The sequence below is a fragment of the Castor canadensis genome, chromosome 5 (genome assembly GCF_047511655.1).
Source record: "Castor canadensis chromosome 5, mCasCan1.hap1v2, whole genome shotgun sequence".
Taxonomy (NCBI): domain Eukaryota; kingdom Metazoa; phylum Chordata; class Mammalia; order Rodentia; family Castoridae; genus Castor; species Castor canadensis.
Genome location: NC_133390.1, coordinates 1,946,273 through 1,973,717, shown reverse-complemented (window position 1 = coordinate 1,973,717; position 27,445 = coordinate 1,946,273). Strand labels below are relative to the sequence as shown.

The following is a 27,445-nucleotide window of genomic DNA, read 5'->3' as shown; positions in this document are numbered from 1 at the left end:
TGGAGATAGTGGGCATCCTTGTCTGGTTCCTGATTTTAGAGGGAATGGGTTCAGTTTTTCTCCGTTAAGTGTAATGCTGGCTGTGGGTTTGTCATCTATAGCTTTTATGATGTTGAGGACTGTGTCTAGCTTTAAGTCTACATACAGCCACTCTCTTTTTTCAATCCAGTGTAGAGTGGAGTCATGTGACTCTCAGAACAGAGCCCTTCTAAAGGGCTGCTCAGGTTGTGCCCTACTCAGACAAGGGGAGGAAGGAGACGCCTGTGAGCTCCTACAGCTGTGACCCTGTGCACCTGCCAGTGAGGGCCACAGCCAGCCAGGGCAGGCTGGAAGGCTGGATTACATCATTCCACATTCTTAATCTGAGCCCAGAAGGTCAGCAAGTGGTCAGATGTTTATCTGTACCTGACTTGGGCTGACCTTGCTGATGCAATGAGTATGTGGTTATCAGCAGAAGGCTGGCTTTGACCTTCTTCTGAGAGAAGTGGGAGATAGAGAACCCACTTTCTGGTCACAAGCCAGCCTGATGCTAGGCCCTCTCCTCGCTGCGGCCCCACCAGGTCTTTTCACCTCCACTTGTGTCCCAGACCTCAGGCAGACCTGGTCCATGCTCGCTACAGAGGGCGCTGCTGGTGGTTTTGAAACAGCCACAAATGCTTCAGTACTCAGCTCCCCAAGAGGTGGAGTTGATTCCTTTCCTCTGGGTGTGGGCTGAATTTAGCAGCTTGCTTCTAACTGCTGGTTAGGCTGGCTAACTAGCAATCCCCAGGAGGACTCCTGCTGCCTGGAGAGCAGCACCGGCTTTCTCTGCACCGACCACAGGATGGGTCAAAGCTCTTCAGCCACCCGCATTTCTGGCTGTAGTTTTTCCCATGCAGTTACATAAAACACAACCACACACAGCAACACATCCACCTGTGGACACTGGCTTGCTTCCACCTCTTGGCTATTGTGACTACGGCTGCTATGAACATGGGTGTATGGATGTCTGTTTGAGGCCCCCCCTTCCATTTCTTTGGGCATTGACCTAAAGCTGCTGCATCATATGCTAATTCTCCTTTAATTTTTTGAGCACCTGCCCCACTGTTTTCCACAGTGGCCGCACCATTTCACAGTGCGCGAAGGTTCCGGTTTCTCCTCATCCTGGCCAACCCTTGTTATAACTTTCTTTTTTTGGCAGTAGGGGGATTTGAACTCAGGGTGAGGTGGAATCTCATTGTGGCTAAATCATGTATTTTTAAGAGTACACACAGGGGGCTGGGGAGGGGGCTCAGTGGTAGAGTGTTGCCTAGCCAGCGCCAAGGCCCTGATTACTAACACCACAAAAACAAAGCAAAACAAAACAACACAAAACACGAGCACGTACAAACACACACATACCCACACAAGTGATAAAATGATGAGAAAAGCACGAAAATAATGACCAAGATGTAAGATGTCACCAGGTGACCACCTGTGGGGGTAACACAAGGTGTCTTGGTGGTGTCTAGCCTGCATACCTACTTCCACATTCTTCCTGTGCTTCTAACACATCACAAATTAAACGGAGCCGCTTGCCTCCCCGCGCTCATCCCATTTCCCCACCCACTCTGCGCGTTTCTCACAATGGAATATTATTTCTGTGTGAATGGTTTTGTTAGAATACAGCACACACACACACACACACACACACAGGGAAGAAGGCACAAATTATAGGTGATCAGCAGGCTGAGTTTTCAAAAATCATGGCTGAGATTGTGTCGTCGTCATCCCCCCCAGACCCCTAGTGGGTGCCTTCTCCCGCCCACCCAGAACAGGGACGCCTTTCCTCTGTTTCTCACTTGGCCACTCTTCCACCAGCTTCCAGGCCCTCTAAAGGGCTCTTGGGGCTGGCTCCCCACTCCAAGCCCCACCCACTGAGCCGCTCCCCTAACGGCAGCTCCCCAGTCACGTTGGGCAAAGGAAAGCGCTCCTGCGGCCACAACTGGGCTCTCTGGCTCTGGTCCACTATGATAAGACCAAGTCCTTTAAAAAATACCTTGAAGAGCCGGGCGACGGTGGCTCACGCCTGTAATCCTAATTACTCAGGAGGCATTGATCAGGAGGAACTCGGTTCAAAGCCAGCCCAGGCAGAATAGTTCGCGAGACCCCATCTCGGAAAAAAACCCATCAGAAAAAGGGGGAAAAAAATCCTGGAAGACTTTGGTACAGGTTTAATTTAACAGCACCTGGACAATTATGAAATGAACGATCAATACGCGTGTAGCGTTTATTAAATTGAATAGTTTAGAAACTTGGGAACAGATCAAGATCGCAGATTCCCCACGGTGCGGGGTTCAGGAGGCCGGGTGCGCACTGGGAACCCCAGCTTGGGGACCCCTGCACTGACACTTCTGGACAGGTGAACAGGGGCGCGCTCGGTCTCTCCGCCGGCGCGGGGTCCCCAGCTGCGGCGCCCCAGCCCCAGTCCGGGTCACCCTCCCCTGCAGTCTCTGGGTAGCAGGGCGCCCTCAGCCCAAGGGTCCCCCTGCACTCCGTCGGTCAAACGTGGCGCTGGGGGAGTGGCCGGCGCGGGGCGGGGCTAACCGGGCGCACTGGCGCGGGCGGCGCGGGGCGGGGACCAGGCGACAGTGGCCCGGCGTGCCGAGCGGGGCAGGAGAGGAGCGCGGGCTCTGGGTCTCGGCTGCAGCCATGGCCACCGTGGACCTGGAGAAGCTGCGGATGTCCGGGGCCGGCAAGGCCATCGGCGTGCTGACCAGCGGCGGTGACGCGCAAGGCGAGTGAGGGCGCGAGGCCCTGTCGCCGGGTGGAGGCGGGGGGTGTCTACCTGTCTTCCGGCGTCCCCGCCACCCCTCGCCCTGGGACTCGGGGGTACCAGGCCAGCCCGGCTGTTACCGAAACTTCGTCCTGCCGGGACGCCGAGCCTCCGGGGCCTGGTCTTGAACCCCGCCCCGGGTGGCCGCGTACGTGCGGCGGGGCACGGGCCACGGCTCGCCCCGCCCTCGCGCGCCCAGGTCCGGCCTTGGGGGTGAGTCAGCGCGGCGGGCAGGGAAGGCGACAGCGCACGCCGGGCGCGTACGAGGGGCCCTCGCTGCTCTCTACGCTCCGCCTCCAAGCCGCCTAAACTGGCGACGGATGTCGGGACCTCAGTTTCCCGGAGGCCGCGCGGAGCGGCGGTTTGAGAAAGCGCTGGGCTGGGCCCCACCGTCCCAGAGCGTGCGAGGACCGTGCGACCTGGCGCTTCCTCCAGCCCGCCTGCTTCCCAATCCCATCCGGGCCGGAGGCGGGGTGGAGATGGGGCAGACTTGTTCTGGAAGTTCCTCCAACCCCTGGCTTCTTCCTGTGTCCTTTGATTTGAGGCCTCGGTGAGGAAGAGGGCTGCGTGTCTGCGATGTCCCCTAACAAAGTCCTCTTCTCACTGCCTTGGACAGTGCAGGCCTCACATGGTAGTCAGCTGCCCGCAGTCTGCAGCCTCTCCCTGGCCTGGTATGGCTAGGTGGGTACCTGGTCTAGTTGATGCTCTGTAGGTCTGTCCTCCCCTCAGCCTCTCTCCCTGGCCTGCTGCTGCTCTGGCTCCTGGTCTCCAGCACCTCTGTCCTGTGATGGCCAGTGTGGTCCTATCCAGTCCCAAGCCCACACCATCTACCTTAGCCTTCAGGAGGGAGAGGAGAGGCCTTAGGAGGCCAGAAAACAGGGTTGGTTTCAAGGGGTGGAGCAGTAGCTTCAGCCCTGCAGTTGAGCCTGGTCTGTCTCCATCCAGAGAGTTCAGAAAGTTCAGATATACACATCCCTTCCACAGGGAGGCCCGGCCTGCCCACCCCTACTTAAGAACAAGGGAAGGTGGGGGGAGGCACCCTCTGTGCCTGGTGGGGTGCAGGGAAGCAAGCCCAGGAAGGCAGAGAAGGTCTCTCTCCCTGAGTCCTAGCCAGGACCTCCTTCGCTTTGGGTTGAGCCCTGTGGGTTGGCGGTCAGCCTGTCCTCCTGCACGTACATTGCAAGAGTGGTAGTTCCCTGGAGTATGGCCCAGTAGGCTGGGGCTGAGGCTGGCCAAGAGGTCAGCGGGCTTGGAAGGGACTGTGGAATTTATCATCCATGAGGAAGGACCCTGTGTGTAGAAGACAGACATTCCACCACCAGAAAGACGCTTCACCTATCAGAGAGACACTTCACCAGAGCACCTAGCTTCTAAGGGGCTGGAGGTTACCCAGGCTCCTCTCTATAAGGGAGGCAAACAGCATCTGCAAGATGGAGGGTTAAATGGTCCCTGTGGGTGACCTGCCCCTGCCCCATTTCCTCAGACGAAAGGAAGGGCCAGGGCCACTCAAGGTGACAGACAATCAGTTTTGGAGGCTGGTGGAGGGTCTGGAGATGGATGGAAGCTCCTTCTGGCCAGGGAGGACACTGCAAAGGTCCCTGCCCTGCCAGCCTGGACCTCGTGCCTCACAGAGTGGGCAGCGCTTTCTGGACACAGGAGTGTATCCGTCAGAGCACCTGTTGGCTGACCATGGGTACTTTACCTGAGAGTGTCCTCCCTCCCCAAGGCCCTGGCAGCTCCACTTCTCTTGGGTTTACTTGTAGACCTGTAGGTGCTTTTCTGGTAGGGGCTGCAGAGGGAGGATCACAGACTTCCCCAGTCGCCACTCATGGCTGACAGCAGAGGCAGAGCCAGTATCACTGGGTGAAGACAGCAGCTAGCCTATGGGCAGAGCAGAGCCTGCTGTTGCATAAGATCTGAAAATTGACTGTGGATGTGCTCCCCAGGCCCAGACAGCGTCTGTGTCCTGGCCCCAGACAATGGCCAGCTTCTATGTGCTCTCCATGTGTCCTCAGTGTTGGTCCTGGGCTGGCAGCAGCTGGAGAATGGAGACCTGGAGGTGTGCTTTCCTCCTGGAACCCTGGGAGGGGCTCTGGATGAGTTGGAGTGTGTGACAACCAGCCAGTCTCACCAGTGGAAGTGCCTGTCCTGCCCAACTCCAAGTCCTGGTCTAGCTGGCATTGGCCAGCTCAGTGACCTGACGGAAGGACTTCCCTCTGGCCTCAGTTTCCCCTTCCCTTCCAGCCAGCCAGGAAGTCCCTCCCTCTGCAGCTCTGAGTCTATCCTTTCCTGTTGGCCTGGAGTCTGTTAGCGAGTTGAGGGAAGGCAGTTGTGATTCACGGATGTCTTCTTTTTATGAGTAACTTGTGTAAAAGTAACTAGAAGTAAAATCAGCCTGGCCAGTCCACCTGGCCTCACCCTCTGTGTTGCCCCCGGCCTGGGCACCTCAGCTTTCCTGGCCTCCTTCCTCCCTGTCCCTAAACAGTGCTGGGGCTGGGGCGCTGCCTCCCCTGCTGGTCATTGTGCATGCTGATTTCCTGTTTGTGCCTGGCAGCACTGAGTGCCCAGCCCTGTCCTGTCCCCTGTCCACATCACCGCCCAGGGTTTGGGCAGACAGGCTCCATGCTCATCTATTAGTTGATAACTGACATCCCTGCTCAGCCCAGGCTCATCTTGTGATCACTGCCAGCCTTGTACATCTTGTTTTCCTGGAGGTGACTGTGAAGAAGTCATGGGGAACAAACACTTCAACCCCAGATTCCAGTTTGTTCCTGGACAGGGGCAGGCTGCCCACAGGCTGAGCAGCAGCTGGTCCCTCTCCTGCCTGCTCTTCTAACAGGGCTGGGCTTAATTTGAGGAAGCAAAGCAGATTGAAGGGCAATTTTATTTTTTTATTTTTTTGATGAGATCAGCCAAAGCTTTTTTCCCCTGGGCTTTCACATTTGCAAAGCAGGCACTCTACTTCCAATTGTAAAGGCTTGTTGAAGCAGCAGCTTCAGTGAGGCCCACAGGTTCCTGCTTCCTCACGTGGTGGTTCTCATGACAGGGACACTGCCCAACAAGAATTGCAGTCCCATATAACACAGTCACTGTGTCTTCTGGTGCCCTGAGCACGCAGCTTGGTTATGCCTTTTTTATTGTCCCTGGTGGAAAGCAGGTTTTATTTGGCAGAGCTTTCCTGAAGTCACCGTCAAGGGGCATAGTGCATATGTTTTCCCAGCCTCGGCCCTTTGCTATCCCTGGGGGCTCCTGACTAGCCCAGCAGGCTGGCTGATGAGATGGCTGTGATGCTGCCGGGGCCGGCCAGCTCAGTAGCGTGTGGACTCCACCTGGAGCTGGAGTGACCACAGAGACATTGGGGAGGACAGTGAGTCTCTGGCCTCTGCTCTCTCTTCATGCCTTCCTGAGCTGCTCACTCTGAGCCTCCTGCAGGGCTGGGCCATGATCCCTGTGCCTGCTGGGGTGGGCATGAGGAAGGGAAGAAAGCTTGGCCATTGCAGGCTCCCTTGAGCTGATCTCCCTTTCTGTTCCCTACTTGGGCGAGGGTGGGCAAGGACAGGTGAGGGCAGGGGGAGCCTGCAACCATGCATGGTCTTGGCTCTGCTCTGGTCTCCTAGCGTGCTCAGCAATCTGATGTGGGGTGCTCCCTGTGTCTCCACCACCTGATTTTAGCCTTAGCAAACATACTTCCATCTACTTGGGGGCTGGGAGACATTATTTCCCATCAAGCAGGCAACAGGGATGGATTGCTTCAGCAGAGCATGAGAGCCCCAAGTGTGCCCATCTGGGTGCCTGCTGGCTCCTGAGCTTTGCTGGCTGTACTTTGGGTGCCCCTCTGCCAGGAGCCCCCAGCACTGGACGTCTGTTGGGTTTGGAGAGGGCCAGTTGCCGTGCCCTAGGAGGGATCTGGGTGAGTCCTGGCTCTGCCTTCACCTGCTGGGCTCTGGAGGCGTCTTACTCCCTCCTTGGGACCTGGATTTCTCCTCTGTGATGGAGGATAGACACAAATGCTTGTCTTCTGCCTGGGAAAATGGGCATTGAGCTTGCTGTGGGGAGGTTCACCAGGCACTCCCTCAAGGCCTGGGTATGCCATCAGAACCACTCACTCCCTTTGAGTCCCAGCCAAGTAGGATTCATGTAACCAGGGTAAAGATCACAAGTCCTTTCCAGGTCACAATATGGACCCTTCCACGTTCCCAGGACACCCCAACAGATAAGAATAATAGACCTCAATAGTGCTGGAGCTCCAGCAGTCATGGCCTCCACCAGGATAAAGCTTTTCCAAGGCTAGGGACAGATGGCAGAGTGAGTATAGGGATGGATGAGGAAGGCTGGAGGAGCAGGGTGGATCCAGGGATGATAGCAGCACTTTCTGACTATACTCCAGCGCAGATCGGGGTCCCCCTGTGAGACTGTGCCTTTATTTTTTCCTCTTTGTGGCTGGGGTGGTCCCGTCTGCCCTTTTGTGCTGTGGACTCTGGGGAAGGTTTCTTCCTGCTCCATCCATGCTCTCCTTTCTAGGGAGTTCCTCTGTAGAGCAACAGCAATATGTGTGGTGCCCTGGGAACTGGGACTGGGAACAGATAGGAGGTGACCTCCTAGGCTGGTGGACAGTGTCATGTTTGGGCTGATGGGCAGGAATGCTGGCTACTCTGTTGCCCTGAGGCCCTGCCTGAGGCCTGGGAGCAAGGCAAGGCTGCCTCATGGAAGGGCCAGTGCCCCTGTGAGCATTTTTGGTCCTATATCCTGGCAGAGTCTGTGGCTGGGGACAAAGCCCTTCCCTCTGTTCCCCTGTCCCCACTGCTCACCGTCAAATGCCTGTGGTTGACTCCTGGCCCCGTGGACCTGTGAGGGTATGGGCTCCACTGACTCAGCCCAGGGGCCCATCTTGTCACTGTGGTGAGGGCAACAGAGGCCAGAGCTGGGGTGGAAGGAAGCCAGAGCCACTCAGGAGCAACCAACTTGGGTCTCCACGCAAAGTGGAGGTTTTCCTGGTGTAACTTGGGCACCTCACTTCTGGGTGCTGGGGCCTGGAGCTGGTGTAGAATTTCTTGACCTGTACCCCAGTGGAATGAGACAGGCAGCTCAGGGTCTCCAGCATCCCAGACACTGGACTGATGGGTTTTGCCCCGACCCCCTCACAGGCATGAACGCTGCGGTCAGGGCTGTGACGCGCATGGGTATTTACGTGGGAGCTAAAGTCTTCCTTATATACGAGGTAAGGCCGCAGTGGTGGGCGTGGCAGGGCTGTGGTGGGCTGTGGGCAGGGTGGTTTGTATGTGTCTGTGCAGAGAACTCGCTTCTCTGTGGTGCAGGCCATGGTCAGCTGTATGTGGGTCACCCTGGAAGCCTGTAGGTGGCCTGGCCTGGCATAATGGGGACTGTGCAGTGGCAAGCAGGGTGGGAGGCTCTGGACCAAGGCATCTACAGGAAGGAGACCTGGTATCCACCCGATGCCCAGGAGCCAGCTGAAATGGAGGTTGAGCAATTTCCTGGTGGCCTGGGGGAGGAGGAGGCCTGTCCCCGCCCCACAGCTACCACTGGTCATTGTTCAGTCCTGGAGGCAGAGGTCAGGAAGAAGGGTCACCGGAAGGCTAGCCAGGATGGGACCAACGGGGAGGGATTGGGCCTACCCACAGCAGCCGTGCTCTCTCTCTCTCCAGCCTGGTGCTTGTCCTGCTGGGCAGCTGTACCTCTTTCCTCAGAAACCTCGTGAGCTGGGTCTAGCCACCCACCGCAGACAGGCCTGGAGGCAGAGCCATACAGCACTGTCCTCGTTTGTTCTGTCACTAATGGTGTAGGCTCCCTTTACCTCACCCAAGCTCCTGTTAGCTTACACATACACACTCACTCACCCACTCAGATTTTCTCTCTCTCTCTCTTTCCTCCCTGGAATGCTCCTGCATTGTTTTGTGGGTTTCTGGTGGCCTTTTGTTATTTTGTTTCCGCTCTTCACATACAATGTAGCCAGCCCCAGTTTTGCCCTTTCCCAGGGCCTCTGCCCCTCCTTTTCACTGCTGGGTGAGTCCTTGTCCCTTTGCCCTGGTTTCAGGTTATGGCACACCCAGCCCTCTGCTCTACAGGGATGCCAAAGGGAGGAAGGCAAGGAGGGAAGGAGAAGAGTTCGAGTCTGTACATAGGTCCCTCCTCCAGGACCTCAGTTTCTTCTATGAAGTAGGAATTCTGATTCCTTCCCCCTGGAGATGTTGGGGCACAAAAGTTGATGCAGCCTTTCAGTAAAAGCTTGGCTCACAGTCCTGCCTAGTAATTGGTGGCTGCTTTTATTCCTCAGGAGCCAGAATTGGATCTTTAGGCTCAGAGTTCTACAGGAGGAGGAGTGTGAGCGCTGCAGGGAGGTGCCTGGGCTCTGAGACCAGTTGTGGGCTGCCTGGGACAGGGCCTGGAGGAGGCAGGGGTGAGTGGCCCTGGAAAAGGGTGACACGGTAGATGGAGGCGTGCAAAGTCATCTAGGAAGGAAGGTTGTGTCTGAGAGACTTTGATTTCTGCAGGCCCTACCCTCCTCCTTGGGGTCTCTGGACACTGACTGCGAGCAGGAGGGAGGCAAGGCTGGTGCCCAGCTCTGGGCTCTTGGCCTGGTCCTGCGTTTTTGCAGGTTGGTCTGTGAGTTTCAGAGCTGCTTGCTTGGTCAGGGCATAAGTTTTAAAATCATTTCCCTGTTTTTTTACATACAGTGCTGGGAGCTGGAGTGCCCAGAGAGTAAGTCTAGCCTGAGCTGAGCTGGGAAGGCCTCAGAACACTGGTTCTCAGACTTCGATGCCTCTGTCTTCCTGGGGCCTCTGAGAACTTTCTGCTTCTAGCTTTTGTCAGGGTGGGCACCTGTTTACTGACCTGGCCCAGGTGGGCTGCAGGGTCCTGTGGTGTGTACTACTCGCCTCGCAGGGCCTCACTGCCTGGCTGGGAAGGGAGTCATAGAGGAACCGAAGCCCACACTGAACTGGGGTGGCCCAGTGGAATGATGGCTCTTCTGCTTCACATTGGTGCTGGAGGCCATCGGTGTCCTGGGAGGGGTTTAAGGGCTGCACAGAGGAGGCCACCCTCATCTCTTCCCCATTTGTGAAATATCTGTGTCCCACCATGTCTAGCCTACTCAGAGAGCTCCCACCAACAGAGCACTGTGCAGGAGAGGAGCTAGGTCTTGGCACTTGGCTGTTCCAGTTGGAAGCCCTATGTGGGGCCAGTTCACAGCCTCCAGGAAAAGAGACGTGTTTCCCAGTGCTGTGGGAATGTGGAGCCCTGACTCCCCACAGCCCTTGTTTTTTTTCTTTTTTTTGGCGGCACTGGGGTTTGAACTCAGGACCTTATGCTTGGGAGGCACATGCTCTTACCACTTGAGACACTCCGACAGCCCTTTTTTTGTGTTGGGTATTTTTAAGATAGGGTCTCCTGAACTATTTGCCTGGGCTGGCTTCGAACCACGATCCTCCTGATCTCTGCCTCCTGAGTAGCTAGGATTACAGGCGTGAGCCACCAGCACCCAGCACGGCAGCCTGATTTCTACCTCCCAAACTGCAAGCCTCCTGCACACCTATTGGCAGTGTGTTGGGTGTGGTGTGTGTGGTGTGTGTGTGTGTGTGTGGTGTGTGTGTGTGTGTGTGTGGTGTGTGTGTGTGGTGTGTGTGGTGTGTGGTGTGTATGGTGTGTGTGTGTGGTGTGTGTGTATGGTGTGGTGTGTGTGTGGTGTGTGTGTGGTGTGTGTGTGTGTGTGGTGTGTGTGTGTGGTGTGTGTGTGGTGTGTGTGGTGTGTGTGGTGTGTGGTGTGTGTGTGGTGTGTGTGGTGTGTGGTGTGTGTGTGGTGTGTGTGGTGTGTGGTGTGTGTGTGGTGTGTGGTGTGTGGTGTGTGTGTGTGTGTGGTGTGTGTGTGGTACATGTGTGTGGTGTGTGTGTGATGTGTGTGGTGTGTGTGTGTGTGTGGTGTGTGTGTGTGTGTGTGGTACATGTGTGTGGTGTGTGTGTGATGTGTGTGGTGTGTGTGGTGTGTGTGGTGTGTGTGTGTGTGTGGTGTGTGTGTGTGTGTGGTATGTGGTGTGTGTGTGGTACATGTGTGTGAGATGTGTGTGTGTGAGACACTGCACCCTCAGGCAGCAAGGGGTGTGAACGGTGCAGCAGCAGGGGAGACCTGCACAATTGCTAGGGGGTGGGTGGAGCCATCCGTCCTCAGCAATGTCATTTCCACCAGCTCACATCGGGCAGATTTAATTTGTGCCACCAGGAGGTGGGATGGTGGGCTCCCCTGGGGGCTTTTGGGTGCCGGTTGTGTCTGGGTGCAGTGATCGGAGCTCAAGCTTGGAACACTCACCAGGCAGGTACTTGCACCACGAGTACTTACTGTGTGAATTTTTCTCTATAAGGAGCAGGCTCACTGGCTGTGCAGAGGGTGTTCAGAGCCCCACGTGGTCCGTTCTGGCCTCATCAGTCAAGGCTTTGGGGGTGGCAGGGCTGGTGATTGGGATCCTTCGGCCTGCTTACTCCTGGGGAGGTTTTGGCCATGGTCTGACAGCCTGTCTTCCAGATGACAGTGCTGTTGGCCACTGCCTCATCCTGTCCCTCTTTGGTTTCAGGGCTATGAGGGCCTCGTGGAAGGAGGTGAGAACATCAAGCCAGCCAACTGGCTTAGTGTCTCCAACATCATCCAGCTGGTGAGGCTCCTGGCCAGGCAAGCCCCCTCCTACCCTGTGAGCATGTGAGCACTGTGTGCGTGCACATAGATACACCCACCGTAGAGATGAAGACACACAGAGACAGAGACACCCATGTACAGACAGAGCACACACAAGAGGCATACAGACATACAGACACATACAAGACACACAAACCTCATTCTTTAGGGGCTCAGCTCCAGACTGAGTCTGTCATCTGGGTGCCATAGAATTTTTGGGTCATGGGGTTGTGGGGTTATGAAGAGGCAGGAGGGCCACATGGAGTTTGGAGGGGTCGGAGCCCCAAGCTGGGGGGTTTGGACCTGGGAGGCTGTGGGAAGAGATGGAAGGGTTTGGTTCTTCCCGGAGGGTGGCCCACTGGGCTTGAAGGCAGTGCAGTGGGTGGTGGGCATTTTGTCCCTGAGGTGCGGTAGGAAGGCATCCTGGCCTCAGGGCACCATGCGCTGTAGCTGTGTGCTGTGGCTGAGGGCCCTCAGAGAGTGCAGGCCTGAAACTGACCAGCGAGGGGCCCTGGGAATGCCAGCTGGGACCACCAAGGGAATGCCAAGGTCGTTCCCTTGGGGCTCTGGCGGCACGTGTGCGCGTGCGTGAGTGTGCATGTGTGTATGGTACTCTCCCCTTCTAAGGTGTCTTTCTTGCTCCATTCCTTGTGGGACCTTCCCAAGCCGGAGTCCTTGTACTTGAGACGGGCCGGGAGAGGTAGGGATCCTGCACAGGTCCCAGAGGCAACCTGGACTTCCCCCTCGCTTCTCAGCACTGGGTGTTTCTGTCGCTCCTGGGGGACCCTCTGCCACCTGCCATCCCATCTTGAAGGCGCTGGTCTTTTCTCTGCAGGGCGGGACTGTCATTGGCAGTGCCCGCTGCAAAGCCTTCACCACGAGGGCGGGTCGCCTAGCAGCAGCCCACAACCTGGTCCAACGCGGCATCACCAACCTGTGTGTCATCGGTGGGGATGGCAGTCTCACGGGCGCCAACGTCTTCCGTAGCGAGTGGGGCAGCCTGCTGGAGGAGCTGGTGAAGGAAGGTGGGTCTGTGCCAGAGGCTGCAGTGCTTGGAGGCCCAGAGCCCTGCCTGCTAGGCTGCTGCAACAGGCAGGACCATGGAAGGTGGGAAGCTGGAATCCCCTCTGGGGCAGATGAGGTGCTGTCTGGTCTCCGGTTAAGGGGCTGGGTCCAGGTTGCTAGTGGTGAGAAAGTCAGTGTTGGAGCCCGAGGTACATCGAGGAGCCCAGGCAGTGGACAGGCTCCAGTGTCGCTCAGCGTGGGCTCCGTGATAGTCTTGTTTGTAAGTGATTCCTGAGAGGGTCTGGATACAGACTTGGCTACAGTTTTCAGAAACATATTTAATTTGGGTAACACTAGACCCAAAGTTCCAAGGTTGCTGCTGAGAAGGTGAGCTCTTGGAGCCTCATTAGTTCTGTACCACTTGTGGGAGGCCTGGAGTTGAGGATACAGCACCCTCCATGTCCCCTGGGGGCTCCCTGTTGGGTGATGAGGCTAACGGGGCGAGACTGATCCTGGGCCCTGGGTCCTGCCAGCTGCACACCTGGTAATGGAGTGGGGAGAATGGACGTGGTGGCTGAGGGAGCTGCTGGGGCCGAGGGGCCTCAGCCAGGCCTTGTGCTACCCCTGCACAGGTAAGATCTCGGAGTCCACAGCTCAGACCTACTCGCACCTGAACATTGCTGGGCTGGTAGGCTCCATCGATAACGACTTCTGTGGCACTGACATGACCATCGGCACGGACTCGGCTCTCCACCGCATCATGGAGGTCATCGACGCCATCACCACTACTGCCCAGAGGTGAGGGAGGCCCCGTGCCAGCCGGGCCAGCTTGGGGTCCCCGTTGTCCCCTTGTAGTGATGTTGTCCTCGTGGGGACAGACACTGCAGGAGCAGTGGATGCCATGGACTGGGGCACTACCTGTATAGCTCTGTCCCTTGGCCACCCAGGCTAGTGCCTCCCGGGAGCTGCCCAGCAGGGGTCCACAGTGGGGCTCAGGGGCAGCTCCCGCCCTGGGGTGCCACTCCTCTGTAAGGCTCGGGAGCAGCAAATGGCTGTCAATCTTAGCCGAATTGGCCAGAACCAGTGTGAAGGCTGCTGGGAGCTCTGGGTGTCTTTTATTCCAGAGACTGGGTGACTGTGGGCGTAAGGGCTCTCGCTGACCTTTGCCTGGGCCCCTGACCACTTTGGCTGGTGGGCTGGCAAGGCCGTGTGACTAAGAAGGCCCAGCACTGAGTCTCTGTCCATTCCATCTCCACAGCCACCAAAGGACCTTCGTGCTGGAGGTGATGGGGCGGCACTGCGGGTGAGGAGGGGCCGTCCCAATCTGCTGGGGACAGTGGGGGGGGGGGCATGCACCCTTGCAATGTCTGGCATGCAGCAGGTGCTCATTTTGTAGCTGTACATGTGAGCGAGCCTGGGGATGGGGGAGGGGAGAGATGAGAAGGTGGGTTGCAGGCAGGCTGGCTCTTCCCGCTCCTCCAGGTACCTGGCGTTGGTGTCTGCGTTGGCCTCAGGGGCCGACTGGCTGTTCATTCCTGAGGCACCCCCTGAGGACGGCTGGGAGAATTTCATGTGTGAGAGGCTGGGGGAGGTGAGTGGTGGGTGGGTCTCTGTTGTAGCCACTTGAGGGCCTAGGAGGCAGGGGCCCTTAGGGGAATGGGTGTGCCTGGGATTCTGTGGTCTGGTTATTCTAGACAGCAGCTGTTGGCTTTGCTGGGGAGCCACAGTGCTGACTGCCTGGATGTGCTGGAGGTCCTGTCCCTGGAGGCAGAGGCAATGGGCAGGGATGCTCAGGCCAGTGCCCTGAGCTAAGCTCCATGTGGTCAGTGGGGGGAGCAGGGTGAACTGGTGTCCTTGGGGCAGTGACCACTGAGCCTGAACCACCAAGAGGTGGTCTTGTGATCCAGGGCCGGGTGTTGCACTAGTCCATCAGATCTGTGTCCCCTGAGGTTGGTGGGCTCTAAGCCAGGGAGATAAATGGCCAACAGTGTGTGGCCAGAGTAGACAGTGGGTCATGGAAGCAGGAGAGGGTGAGGCGTCCTCTGGGAGAGCAGGGGAGGGTTTGGAACCAGGTGCCTGGCCTGCATCTCTCAGGGCCTGAGGATAGAGTTGAAGGAACTCTGGCTTAGAACCGGTTCACATTCTGCCTTGCAGACCTGTGAGAGCCCCCCCATCTAGGACAGGCTGGCTTCTTAATCAGGCTGGGCTCAGTAGTGGGCAGGAGGCCTCAGAGCCTACTCAAGTAGTCCTCAATGATTTGGTTGTGTAGTGCAGGGTGCCCTGTGACTCTGGCTCTAGCTCCTTGTTTTCTAGAGTTCAGGAGGTCTGTTTGGAGTGAGAACTGGGCCCTTAGGACCAGCCCAGGGGCAGCAGAGGTCCCTGTCCCTATTGGGATGGTGTTGGCTCCTCCTCTCTGTGGCTGGGAGTCCTGTCACTTCCCAGGGGGCCATGAAGCCAGGGCAGGGCAAAGGTGGAGCCCAGTGGGTGAGGCGGGCCCTCCCTTGGGTGGAGCCCCTCTAGCCTGGGCTGCAGTGATGGTGGACTGGGGCCCTGGTGGTGTTGGGCCCCTGGCTACCAAGGACTTGGGTTTGATTCCATTGTTGGTACTGGGCCTTTCTGGTGGTGGCCTGGACTTGAGACCTCACACCTGGGTCTTCCCGGCCATGTGTAAGGAGCCTGGGCCCTCTGCATACGCCTCAGTTTCTCCCTGAAGAGGTGAATGTTTCTTGCCTTGTCCACGGTTATGTTACATGGAGGGAGATCAGGGAGGGCTTGGCTTTTTTGCTTCAGCCATAGCCCTGTCCTGGGTGTCTGACCCCTGCACCAGCACCATCTTCTCCAGGCAGCCCTCCGTTCCCACCATGTCCTACCTCCCCCTCCCAGCCTCCCATGGTTCTTGGGCCTCCCATGAGCTACCCTTCCCTGTCTCCCTATCTGAGACTCTTAGGGTGAATGTGGGCTGCGGGCTTTTGGGTCAGTATGAATCCCACAAAGGTTTGCTGGGTCATCGAAGAAATGAAGAAGTGAAAAGTGCTTTAAATTGCCCAGAGCGCTTAGTGACAATGTCACACCGTGTGAGAACTGTGTGGATATAATGGATATTATGGCCCCTACCACCCCTCCAGTGGGGTGCAGAGTGTCCAGGGACCCCAGGCCAGTGGTCAGCACTGTGAGGTCCTTGTTTAAGGATGAGAAAAGAGTCTGAGGGACCTGAGTGTCCCAGGTTGGCTGTTGGCAGGACTAGCCCAGGGACAGGAGACCCTGTTCCCCGTGGTTCTCTCTACCGCCCTGCAGATGCCCCAGGCCCAGTGCCCTGAGGAGGGATCTGAGGGTCTCCTGCCTGAAAGGTCACCGAGGGCACATGCCCGGATCCCAGTTGTGCTATCTGCTGGTCCCCAGCCCAAAGGTCCCTTCCTCCCCAGCTCCCATTTCCCAGACCCCATGCTTCCTAACCCCCCTCAGGAGGTCCCCATGTACCCCAGGCCTCCTTTACTCCTGCAGAGTGGGCCTCCTGGCTCACGTGGGTGATGGGAGCAGTGGTCTGGTTCTTGGACCCCGGGGAGGCTGCCAGTGCCTGGTGACCACGTTTAGTGGCTCATGCCTGGAGGGTAAGCCCTGGGTGTCTCTGACAGACGCGGAGCCGGGGGTCCCGGCTAAACATCATCATCATCGCAGAGGGTGCCATTGACCGCAATGGGAAGCCTATCTCCTCCAGTTACGTGAAGGACGTGAGTGTACCAGCTGCCTGGGGGTGGGGCTGGGTGTTGGGGTGGGAGTGGGTGGAGAAGGGATTTGGACAAGCCCTCTCCAGTCCCCCAGGGCTCACACTTAGGGTCTGAGGCCTGGTTCCTGAGGACAATGGTTGGAACCAGCCACTGGGGGCTACTTCCTCATATCAGTAATTACCGAGTGCCGAGTGGCGGACTGTGGTCTCCCAGAGAAGCCCTAACTCAGGCCTGAGGCTGGCCACTGCCCCCCTGTATTAGGAGTCTCATCCTCTCTGGATTCCTATCTTCATTTAGGACATGCCTGTGCCCTAATGGGGGCCCAGACCCCATTAGCCCAGGATTGTTAGCTCCTCAGTGTTGGGGCACCCATCACTTCACACTGGATTCATAGCCCAGTACCTAATACTGGCCGGGTGGTGGTGCAGGCCTGTAATCTTAGCACTGGGAGATTCAGGCAGGAGGATCAAGGCTAACCTGGGCTACATAGTAAGACCCTGTGAGGAGTCCCTGTATCCTCTGCCCCCAGGCCTGGCTCCCCCATCCTGTAGTGAGGCACAGCCTGTTTTCTTGTGCCTGCATGATTTTGTCCCCACTCTCTATCTGTAGGGAGCCTACCTCTCTGTTCCTGGACTGCCAGGACCACAGGGACCTGGTGGAGACTGAGCAGAGGGGGCCAAAACCATGTCCAGCTCTGAGCACCATAGTTGCAGGACACAGAAACATGTGTCATGTGCATGTACACAGACATGTCTATACACACACACACACACACACACACACGCACACGCACTACACAGAACCCCCAACCCTCATACCTTCTCACGTGACCCCCACACTCAGAGAATGGGGCAGGTGTCCTAGGCTGGCTCTAGGGACCTATGAGACTACCCTGCAAACCTGAGGCTGGGTGTGCACTGGGGCCAGGGCCCATGAGCAGTGAACAGTGGCTACGGCTGGAGCTTACAGCCTCTCTTGACTCTCCCAACAAACAGCTGGTGGTCCAGAGGCTGGGCTTCGACACAAGGGTGACTGTGCTGGGCCATGTACAGCGTGGAGGGACTCCCTCAGCCTTTGACCGCGTGCTGGTAGGTGGGCGTTGCTCTGGTCTGTGTGGGGATGTATGCCCTGAGTGTCCATGGGGTAAACAACACCAGGATAAGATGGGGACCTGAGGACCATCAGGCCTGCCCCTGCCTATGCTTCCTTGCCAGCCCCTCCCCACTGAGCCGCAGTCTGTGGGCAGGTCCCCAGGAGAAGGGGACAGAGTGAGGAGAGGATAGGGTTCCAGGGCTTGGCTGGCTGCCTGTTGACTGTTCCGGGTTCTCCCTAAGTTTGCCATCATTGGTCCTGATTGCTGCAGAGTCTGACCTTGTCCTCTATAGAATGGGAATCCTGTCAGAGCTGAGTGGAGACTGGGGCCAGGAAGACCCTTGGTGGCAAAGAGCCTGAATATGAAGGCTGGTCATTCTGTTGAGTGGGGCCAGAGACTGCCAGGTAGACAGGCCTATGATGCTTTGATATCAGATGGCTCAGCCCTGTGTGTGATGTGGCTGCTATGCTGAGCTGTGTCTTCCCAAGAACACCTCAGTGTGTCATCTCCCTGGACCTGCTGCAGAGATGGACACTGACCTACAGAAAGGGGCCTCGCTGACCTGGCCAGCTCTTTCTGCTTTCTATGCAAGACTTTAATGCACTTCAAAGAGCTTATGAGGGGCCTGGAACTTTGGGGTCAAACCAACCTGGGTGGCAGAGACGCAGTTGCCAACAGCTGGGGCAGTCTCAAGTGTCCTTGCGGGTAACAGGCAGGTTGGCCAGTGTCCTGGATACTGATAGAAGACACGAGATGCCTGGGTCTGAGACAAAGGACTATTTATTACAGCCATGGTCACCACCAGAATATCCACATTTTTGCACAGATCCTTGAGCCTATATGCCCACAGGGTGACAGGAAGAGTCAAGTGTCACTTTCACACAGTGGAGCCTGGATCTAATGAGCCCGCTGGTCCTAAGGGAGCCACAGTGAGAAAGATGGAGCCCAGAAGACATGGAAAACTGCTGGTGATCCAGCATCCAGCCCTCTGTCCCCAGGGCAGGTCCCCAGGCGGTGGGGAGCCCCGTGAAATGGTATCTGAGGGGCTGCCATGAAAGTTGGTGGCACCAGATCACCACGTTCTGGGAGCCTTGACCGCCGTGAGCGGCTTGGAAGGCTGGTGTTTTGCACTTGCAGGGGAACCAACCGTGGTGTGTGGTTGCCGAGCGGATGGGTGAGCACGTGTGCAGGTGAGGGTGGGCTGTGCAGCCTGAGCCGTGCCGCCCTCTCCCCACACAGAGCAGCAAGATGGGCATGGAAGCTGTGATGGCGTTGCTAGAGGCCACGCCTGACACACCAGCCTGCGTGGTCAGCCTCTCGGGGAATCAGTCGGTGCGGTTGCCCCTCATGGAGTGCGTGCAGGTGGTGAGTACTGGGCCCCTCCTGGAAGAACTCGTCCTTGCAGGGGCTTAGGGCTGCCTGTCCCTGCCCTACCTGGTCTCCCTTCAACCCCACTGCTCCTGTAGGGTGGCTCCTGCTACAGCGTCTTCCCAGCATGACAGGCCTCTTGAGGGAGGACCCCATCCTGGTTAGCCCAGGGGACTGAAAGCTACAGTGGGTGGGTGGTGGTGGGAGCAGGTTGGGGCTGTAGAGAGCCAGGGAAGCCAGCAAGAAGAGAGTTAGGGACTCCAAGGGGGAGTTGGGGCTGGAGGAGTGAAGTTACTTGGCTTCCTGGAGGCAGTGGCCTTGGGCAGATCTTGGAAACTAGGTAGGGCAGGGCATTTGGTGTTAGGGTAAGAGGGATGAGGAGGTGGACAGTGGAGCACTGGATAAGGCTCTAGCAGGTGGGAGGACATTGTGGTGGCCAGTCCAGGGACCCCAGGATGGAGATGGACATGAGAGCAGAGGTGCTGTGAAGCCAGGTGGAAGGCCACAGGCCCTGGCTCAGCGGGGCTAGGGTCCTGCAGCTGGGGACAGATGGAGCTGGTGGGAAAAGTGGGCCGTGGGCGTGAGGGAGACTTGGTGTTCATCCCTGCTGCTGTTCTCAGAAGACCTTCTGCTGGCCTCTTAATTCAGGGCGCACTGGGCGTCAGTTGTGGGTCTGAGGCACTGAGCTCAGGGCCTGTTTGGCCTCCTGAGAGCTGGACCTAGGATCAGAGGTGTTGGCAGACTCTCCTCTCCCTGAGCCTAGGCAGGGGTGCAGCTGTGAGTGCCAGGTCTCCCTGACAGCCTGTGCTTTCTTTTCCCTAAGACAAAGGAAGTGCAGAGGGCCATGGATGATAAGAGGTTTGATGAGGCCATCCAGCTCCGCGGCAGGTGAGGGCGCAGTTCATCCCGTGTTGCCAGCGGTTGGGCCTAGCACAGAACTGCAGACATGGTGCTCTGTGGGTGCTCAGATTGTCCCTGAAGTGAAGTGGTGGGGTATGGGGTGGATGGGGGCCACTGGTGGCTGGGATGGAGCTCACAGGATGAGGGCTGGCCGTGCCCCCGGGCAGGCAACCTTAATGTACAAAGATCAAGGCCAGCCTGGGATGTAATGGGTGATGTCTCACGGGGGAGGGGGGGGGCAGGGAAGGCCAACAGATGTTTGAGCTCTGGTCCTTGGTAGCATGGGGTGCTATCCTCCTGCAGGCATCTGGACCGGGTGGATGTTCAGGTCAAGTTTTCTTCTGCTGTGCTCTTCGCCTGCTGCTGAGGCATCCACCTGCTTGCAGGCTGGGTGCTGGGTCGTGTGCTTTGCTGTGCTGGTGCTGGTGACCTTGGGTACTGTGGGGCCCCACACCAGCTGTCATAGGTGCCCAGTGAGAACAAGCTGAGCTGCATGGTGTCCTGCTCCTTTAGGGCTGAGTTCTGGCCCCAGGTTGAGTGTCCTGTTGAGTTCCAGGGCTGTGTACCCCTTCCCAGCTTTGCTGAGCTGAGCTGAGCTGTGGGCCCCAGGCTGTGCTGGGCTGCATGACCATGTGTGTGGGGCTGCAGGGCTGCAAACTGCATGACTGCTGTCTTTCCAGGAACTTCGAGAACAACTGGAACATTTACAAACTCCTTGCCCACCAGAAGCTGTCCAAGGAGAAGGTGAGGCGTGAGTGGAGAGCCCTGGGGCTGAGTTGCTTCTGCCTTCAAACTTCCCCTGCTGTGTGCCGCCTGCCTCTGCTGCCCATCTCCCCCCCACCCCACCATCCCCGAGCTTCAAGCTCAGGGCTGACCTCGCTGGGCCGTGGAGGGCTTTTCCTTCTTGCTGCAGTCTGAGCTGTGCCCTGAGGGTTGGGCTTGGCCTTGTTTGTTGGTGCAGGTGCCAGCTGGACTGGCAGGTCCCATGCAGCTGAGCCTGGCTCTCAGGTGAAGAGGCTCATGCTTCAACTGCAAAGCCACCTCATGCTTATCACACTGCTGCAGGGATTGAAGTGGCCCCCGATGTGACTTGGGAGGGGACGGTGCCAGCATTTATGCAATGTCCCCATTAGCTGTGAACCTCAGGGAAGGGGATCTCTCCAAAATAAGGGTGATGAAAGAACTAGTTTTTAATATCCCAGCAATAAAAAGGGGGTCCTATCCAGACACCCAGGCCCCATGTGACGGACAGAGACTCTGGGGTGTGTTTGAGAGGCTGTGCAGCCTCCTGGTTGGAGAGGGAAGGGGATGGAATGTCCGTGGTCAGAAAAGGGTCTTCCTGTGACCACCTCTATGGTCAGCAGCACCCACTGGAGCCAGGCTGCTCCTGGCGCCACACAGCCCTTGGAGAGTGGCTGTCCTAGACTGAGATGTGCTGCAATGCCACATACATACCGGATCCAGGGACAGTGTGGCAAGCAGATGTGCAGTGTGTTAGTGGTTTTTATAAGGATTCCACACTGACTAGTACTCTATTGGGTGTACCAGGTTGATTTATTCATAGCACTAAAACTGATTGCACCCACTCTGTGTACTCTGTCAACATGGCCACTGTGAACCAGGATGCCCCCCGCCCCCCACCCCGGGTCTGTGCTGACCTGTCCTGAGTATGGGCGCCTGGGGAGGTGGAGACCACTAGGACATAACAAAGACTTCACAGGGATTATTCCGTGTGCTGCTGCCATGAGCCTGGCTTTGACCGTTTGACCACTCAACTTGCCTGGGGCTTTGCAAGGTATACCAGGCCTGCACCATGTCTCATTTAGTCTTTCCCAGAATCTTCTGGAATTAGTAGGACAGATGTGTGTGTGTTACTCCCAGGGGAGTCGATGTAGCTGACAGTGTCCAGGCTGGCATGGAGACTTGCACTCTGCTCTCCTGCACTTCCTCTCCAGCCCCGTCAGTGCTCTCACTGTTGTCGTTTCCTTTCTGTCTGAAGACCAACTTCTCGCTGGCCATCCTGAACGTGGGGGCCCCTGCAGCCGGCATGAATGCGGCCGTGCGCTCGGCAGTGAGAACTGGCATTTCCCAGGGCCACACAGTGTATGTCGTGCATGATGGCTTCGAAGGCCTGGCCAAAGGTCAGGTATGTATACTGTGACTGAGGGCTGGGGCCACCCTGGCTGTACTTGGAGCTTTGCTACTGTCTGGTTTATAACTTGCCCTTCAGTCCCTCACACTTGAGGTTCTGAGAGTCCTTCCGTGTGTACCCATGGGAATGGCGCAGTTCAGGGACACTACAGAACCTGGAGGAGGGCCAGCTGGCCTTGCCTAGCCAGGCCAGAGACCCAGCCCTGGCTGTGATGTGATCTGTAGTCAGCATGTTCGTAGTCTGTGTCCTGGAGCACAAGCCTGTTCCCTGCCTGAAGAGGAATTGGTAAGACTGTTGGCCCATGTCCATGAAGCTGTGTCCTCCTGGCAGGTGCAAGAAGTGGGCTGGCACCATGTGGCTGGCTGGCTGGGGCGTGGTGGCTCAATGTTGGGGACCAAGAGGTGAGTTGCTGGCTGCTGAGCACTGGGGGTGGGAGAGCTGGAGGACTAGGGCCTTCTGGCCCAGAGCTCAGCTGTGTAGAGGGCAGCTTGTGCCTGGATGGATGCTCGGCAGAGGGGAGCTGGAGCAGAGGTGTCTGTCTGTGTGGAGGCTGGGCCGGTGCCCTTACCTTTGTCTCTATGTCTTCAGCTGTGGCTGTCTGGTTTTCACTCCAGGGCTGGTGGTCTCAGGATGGGCTTAAGACCTCCATGGAGTGGGCTTGGGGTGGCACGGTCCCCTTGGGGAACAGTGGGAAGCTGTCCTGCCATGAGGCTGCAGGGCTGAAGAATGCACCTCTTTTGTTACTGGGTTGCAAGAGGCATCTTCAGGCAGAAGGGACATTCTGGCCAGGTCAATGGAGACAAGGGGCTTGCCTGTCACTGGTTGACACCCAGTGAGGTTGCTGAGTAAGTGTCTGGGCTGCCCACACGCCAGCCTCCATGGCTGTCTGCATGGAGCAGAGACACCACCACATCGAAGGGCGTTTTGGTGACTGATTACTGGCTTTGGGAATGGCCGAGGCATGTTTTTTGCCGGGTCAGACAGTTCGGACCTGTGTCTTTGGATGCCGTGTGTTCAGGCTGACATATCTCGGACTACAGGACCCTGCCCAAGGGCCACATGGAGTCGATTGTGGAGAACCTCCGTACATACAACATCCAAGCCCTGCTTGTCATCGGCGGGTTTGAGGTGAGGGATGCTGTGGGCACAGAGGCCTGAGAAGGGCCACCCACCTGGGCCACTGAGGTAGCCCCACCTGAAAACCCCAGTGACCAAAGTGCTAGTCAGGCTTTGGTTTGGCATCGGTGGTTTTGAGTGCATGGCTGGGACTTGGGCTCACCTTCTCCTGAGGCCTCACGGGGTGCAGCTAGTCTAGGAGCCTAGGAGCAGGAAGAGCAGGGAAGGAGGCAGCACTGTGAGCTTCGGCCTCACATAGGCTGCGCCCTGGTGCTTGGTGAGTTGTTATGGAATGCTAGGTAAATGGGAGCCTGGGGTGGACCTGGGCTCAGCAGCTTGGGCCAGATTCCCTCTGGTCACATTAGAATCCACCTTCCCTGGACTTACCGTTGGATGACGTCAGGCCGATGGGGTGCTTCAGATGGCAGGGTGCAGGTGTCAGCTGCGAGCAGGGCGAGATGCTGATGGGGTCCCCGTGCCAACAGAACCATAGTCCCACCTCCCCCGGCTCCCGCGCCTCTCCCGCCCACAGGCCTACGAGGGCGTGCTGCAGCTGGTGGAGGCACGCGCGCGCTACGAGGAGCTTTGCATCATCATGTGTGTCATCCCAGCCACCATCAGCAACAATGTGCCCGGCACGGACTTCAGCCTGGGCACGGACACAGCTGTCAATGCTGCCATGGAGGTGCGGGCCAGTGACCTGGGGGACACAGGCAGGCTGCCCCATGGCTCCTGCACAGCCCCTCCCCAGTGGCAGAAGGGGTCCTGGGTATTCTTTGGCTTGTGATGGCGGTCAGGTGTCTTTTTGGGCCAGCAGCTCTGACTTCTGGTGAGGCGATCTGTGCCCCTCCTGGCCTTGGCGGGCCTCGTGGAGGCTATCTTTGCCATCACCTGCTGGTCTTTCTCATCTCGTTTCTTGCACTCATTATCTTGGTAGGACATCGGCCATCCTGTGGGCGGTTCCTCCCCGTTGCTTCGCTGTATGTGACATACAGATCTCACCCCGGGGCTCAGATCATAGTAGCCTACTTATGTTGTCTTGTTTCCATTTTTCTGTTCTTCACTCTTTACTTTTTATTTAGATTTTTGAGATGGGAGTCTCCTTCCTTATGTAGTCCTGGCTGGCCTGCAACTCCCGATCGTCCAGCCTCAGCCTTCCCAGTGCTGGAATTGCCTGCATGCACCACTGTGCCCAGCTCTTCTTTCCCTTCCCCTTTTCATCTTCATGCTAGTCAATTTGGTCAGCATTGTTGCTAAGCAGCACGTAGTCATTAGTGACACACACAGTTTACTTCTTGAGCTGTCCCACGTGTGTCTACAGTGACCAACACTGGCAGGCCTGCTGTTGTTCCATTCAACAGATGAGAGAATGGAGGCCCAGCCAGCACTGGGGAGCCTACCTGTAGCACCCCTGGCCCCTGCCTATGGTTGCTCCCCATGACAACCAAAACCATCTCCTAGACATTGGCCATTGCTCCCAGGGGTGGACTTGCATGGTTGGGAGCCCCTGATTCTGTATAGACTGAATGGGAGGCGGTCTCAGCTGTGGCGAGGTGCTTTGGGCACCCTGGTCATAGGGGCACAAGAGCCACTGCCTCCCGATCCTCAGTCACGAAGGTCCTGCAGTAAAGCAGTTGACCTGCAGCTCACCAGGGAGGGATGGGCACAGGCCCCTGACCATCCCCTCGATCCGTACAGAGCTGTGACCGTATCAAGCAGTCAGCCTCGGGGACCAAACGCCGTGTGTTCATCGTGGAGACCATGGGGGGCTACTGTGGCTACCTGGCCACGGTGACGGGCATCGCTGTGGGCGCTGATGCTGCCTACGTCTTTGAGGACCCTTTCAACATTCATGACTTAAAGGTGAGCCTAGCCCCCTGTGTAGCCATGGCTCCTCCCTACATTCACAGAAACAGCTGGCAGTGGGCAGGGTGGCGGGGGGTGGGGGTCGGACTCGGGGCTCACTGTCTGCGAGGCAACCCCTACCCCGCTCACAGCCCTTCAAGGTGGGTGGTACCCCCAACATCCCTGGCTTGCCCCCCACTGAAGGCTGCTGGGTTACACTGGCCCCTGCCTGCCTTCCACCCCCTTCTCCCTCTCACCTAAGTCCACCCCGCCCCCAGGCCAACGTGGAGCACATGACAGAGAAGATGAAGACTGATATCCAGAGGGGCCTGGTGCTCCGGTAAGCCCGGGAAAGGGAGGGGCTGGTTGTCCTGGGAGCCACCGTCCTCCTTTGACCCACCTGTGGTCCTCCAGGAGGCCCAGGATTTAGCTCATGCCATGACGGGCTCTGTGTGCCTTTGCAGGAACGAGAAGTGCCACGAGCACTACACTACGGAGTTCCTGTACCACCTGTACTCGTCAGAGGGCAAGGGCGTGTTTGACTGCAGGACCAATGTGCTCGGCCACCTGCAGCAGGTGTGTGGACGTCAGCTTTGAAGGCGGGACCCTGCTTAGGGCAGGCTTCTGTGCCTCCTCCTATCTCTGCCTCCACTCTCTTCCCCGGGATCCCATAAGGACCCTGGCAGAGAAGGCTGCACACACCCGTGTCCAGGTAATGAAGTGCATTCCTGTGTGGCCATCTAGGGTACCTCCGGGCAGCAAACATGCCCACCCATGGAGGGACTGAGGCCCGTCTCACTCCAGGAAGGTGGGGATGGGACCTCAAGTCAAGCGCTTGGACCTTGGGCCAAGCTCTCATCCTCTGTGTGGCTGTCGAGTTTCCTGCATCCTGTGACCACCTCCACCATCTCCTAGACCCTGGTGTCCCCTCTGCCTCATGTTGGTCCTCAGGAGGTCCATAGTGGGGTCACTACCCAGGGATACTGAGGTCCAGAAGCCAGCCCACACTGCAACTGGGCATCCACAGCTGGGCCAAGTGGGGCTTCTAGAGTGGACTTTGAGGTCCTCCAAGTGACAGGAGCAGGCTGGAACCACGCGCAGGTTAGAAGGGGTGGTCAGGCCCACCATGAGGTCATGGTGAGGCAGAAGTGTGGCTGATGTGCTGGCTCAGGAACCCATCTGTGGCCTCCTCCTCCTCTGGGGTCCGGTCAGTGTAAGGGATGGCTTTGCCTCTGTTTCTAGGGTGGGGCTCCAACACCCTTTGACCGGAACTACGGGACCAAGCTGGGGGTGAAGGCCATGCTGTGGATGTCGGAGAAGCTGAAGGCTGTCTACCGCAAGGGTAGGTGGGTGGCCTGAGGCCTGACCTTGCCTTCCGAGGGGACCTGTACCTATAGCCACTGTGTGCCTTTGTCCACAGGGCGGGTGTTCGCCAATGCCCCAGACTCAGCCTGTGTGATTGGCCTGCAGAAGAAGGCAGTGGCCTTCAGCCCTGTCACCGAGCTCAAGAAAGACACTGACTTTGAGTGAGTCCTGCTGAAGCCACATGGGGAGGGGCGGACGTTCACCCAGAGACCCAGACCTTCCCTAGGCAGGTGTTCTAGGCCTGGCTCCCTTGAGCCCTGACTCCAGGAGGCCACCTCATCCCCATGCTGGGGTCACTTCCAATATCTTCTGAAGCTGACACAGGCAGGGTGTACTGAGGGTCAGCAAGTTGGTCAGTACTGGTCAGGCTGAGGCCCACTGCACATGGGCCCCTTCTCTGTGCTGGCGGGGTCATCCTAGTCATGCCCCAGACTCTACCCCAGGCACCACTGATGTCAGTATGCTCAGAAGGAGGGCTCTGGACCGTGTGGGTTTGGCTTGAGTAGCTCCCTTGACCCTGAACCCTGACCTCCCACCCCTCCAGGCACCGCATGCCCCAGGAGCAGTGGTGGCTGAACCTGCGGCTGATGCTGAAGATGCTGGCACATTACCGCATCAGCATGGCTGACTACGTGTCCGGGGAGCTGGAGCACGTCACACGCCGCACTCTGAGCATGGACAAGGGCTTCTGAGAACGCCTGCCCGCTTCCTCCCCAGCCCCGAGGTGGGGCTCACACATCAGGCAAGGGGGGGCTCACAGCCCAGCCTCCATCCCAGCCGCCCATCAGGCCTTCTGGCTGGCTGCCTCCAGGACAGAGCACGCGGAGGCCCCACCTTCCTGCCCCTGTCACTGGCCTGCTGTCTGCTGGTGCTGGGGCCTGCAGGCTCCCCACAGGCCTCACTGACCTGCTCCTGTCCACCCCACCACCCTGGCTGAGCAGCACCTCACCTTTTCTACAAATAAAGTCACCTTGACTATGGCGGCTGGTCAGCCCCTGGAAAGCATGGCCCACAGACAGTTTAGGGGGAGTGGGCAGCACCTAGAGATGAGGCCTTACCATCTACTCCAGGCCCAGCTGGAGGGTGAGCCTCCCCAGGGCTACCAACATGACCTGAGCCTGTCCCCAGCCCTGCCTGCCCTGATGTCTACAGACCTGGGCTGCAGCCTCTGTCTTGGTCTGCAGAGGATTTCTGGGTTTGGAGTGGCCCCGCGCTTAAATTGAGGGGTTTCTAGACTCAGCCTGTGTGGGTCTCAGACTGGTGGGTGGTGGCTGATCTGAGCTGGAACTCATGGGGACATTACTGTGCTGGGCAAGTGGGGAGGGAAAGGAAGGGAAGTCCACCCCATCCCCAGGCAGTTCTGAGAGGCAGCTCCTAGCCCACATCCTCAGTGAAGTCACTGGGG

At 57.7% G+C, this 27,445-nt stretch overlaps 1 protein-coding gene across 1 annotated transcript; it reads left to right on the top strand.

The window, feature by feature from the left end:
• Positions 1 to 2,590: 2,590 nt before the first annotated feature.
• Pfkl (phosphofructokinase, liver type) lies at positions 2,591 to 27,020 on the top strand. Its single transcript, XM_020167869.2, has 22 exons — positions 2,591 to 2,755; positions 7,939 to 8,012; positions 11,374 to 11,451; positions 12,307 to 12,496; positions 13,109 to 13,274; positions 13,735 to 13,779; positions 13,959 to 14,067; positions 16,109 to 16,204; positions 17,197 to 17,289; positions 18,534 to 18,659; positions 19,486 to 19,550; positions 20,243 to 20,306; positions 21,562 to 21,708; positions 22,045 to 22,115; positions 22,755 to 22,842; positions 23,363 to 23,515; positions 24,529 to 24,693; positions 24,954 to 25,015; positions 25,140 to 25,251; positions 25,918 to 26,017; positions 26,096 to 26,201; positions 26,585 to 27,020. Exons 1-22 carry the CDS (start codon positions 2,671 to 2,673, stop codon positions 26,730 to 26,732), a joined length of 2,343 nt encoding a protein of 780 aa, XP_020023458.1. The 5' UTR covers positions 2,591 to 2,670; the 3' UTR covers positions 26,733 to 27,020.
• Positions 27,021 to 27,445: the final 425 nt, after the last annotated feature.

Coding starts and splice junctions, on each gene's coding strand:
- Pfkl (XM_020167869.2), top strand. CDS start 2,671: ATGGCCACCGTGGACCTGGAGAAGCTGCGGATGTCCGGGGCCGGCAAG. Junction 8,013..11,373: donor AAGTCTTCCTTATATACGAG/GTAAGGCCGCAG, acceptor CTTTGGTTTCAG/GGCTATGAGGGCCTCGTGGA. Junction 25,252..25,917: donor TGCTCGGCCACCTGCAGCAG/GTGTGTGGACGT, acceptor CTCTGTTTCTAG/GGTGGGGCTCCAACACCCTT.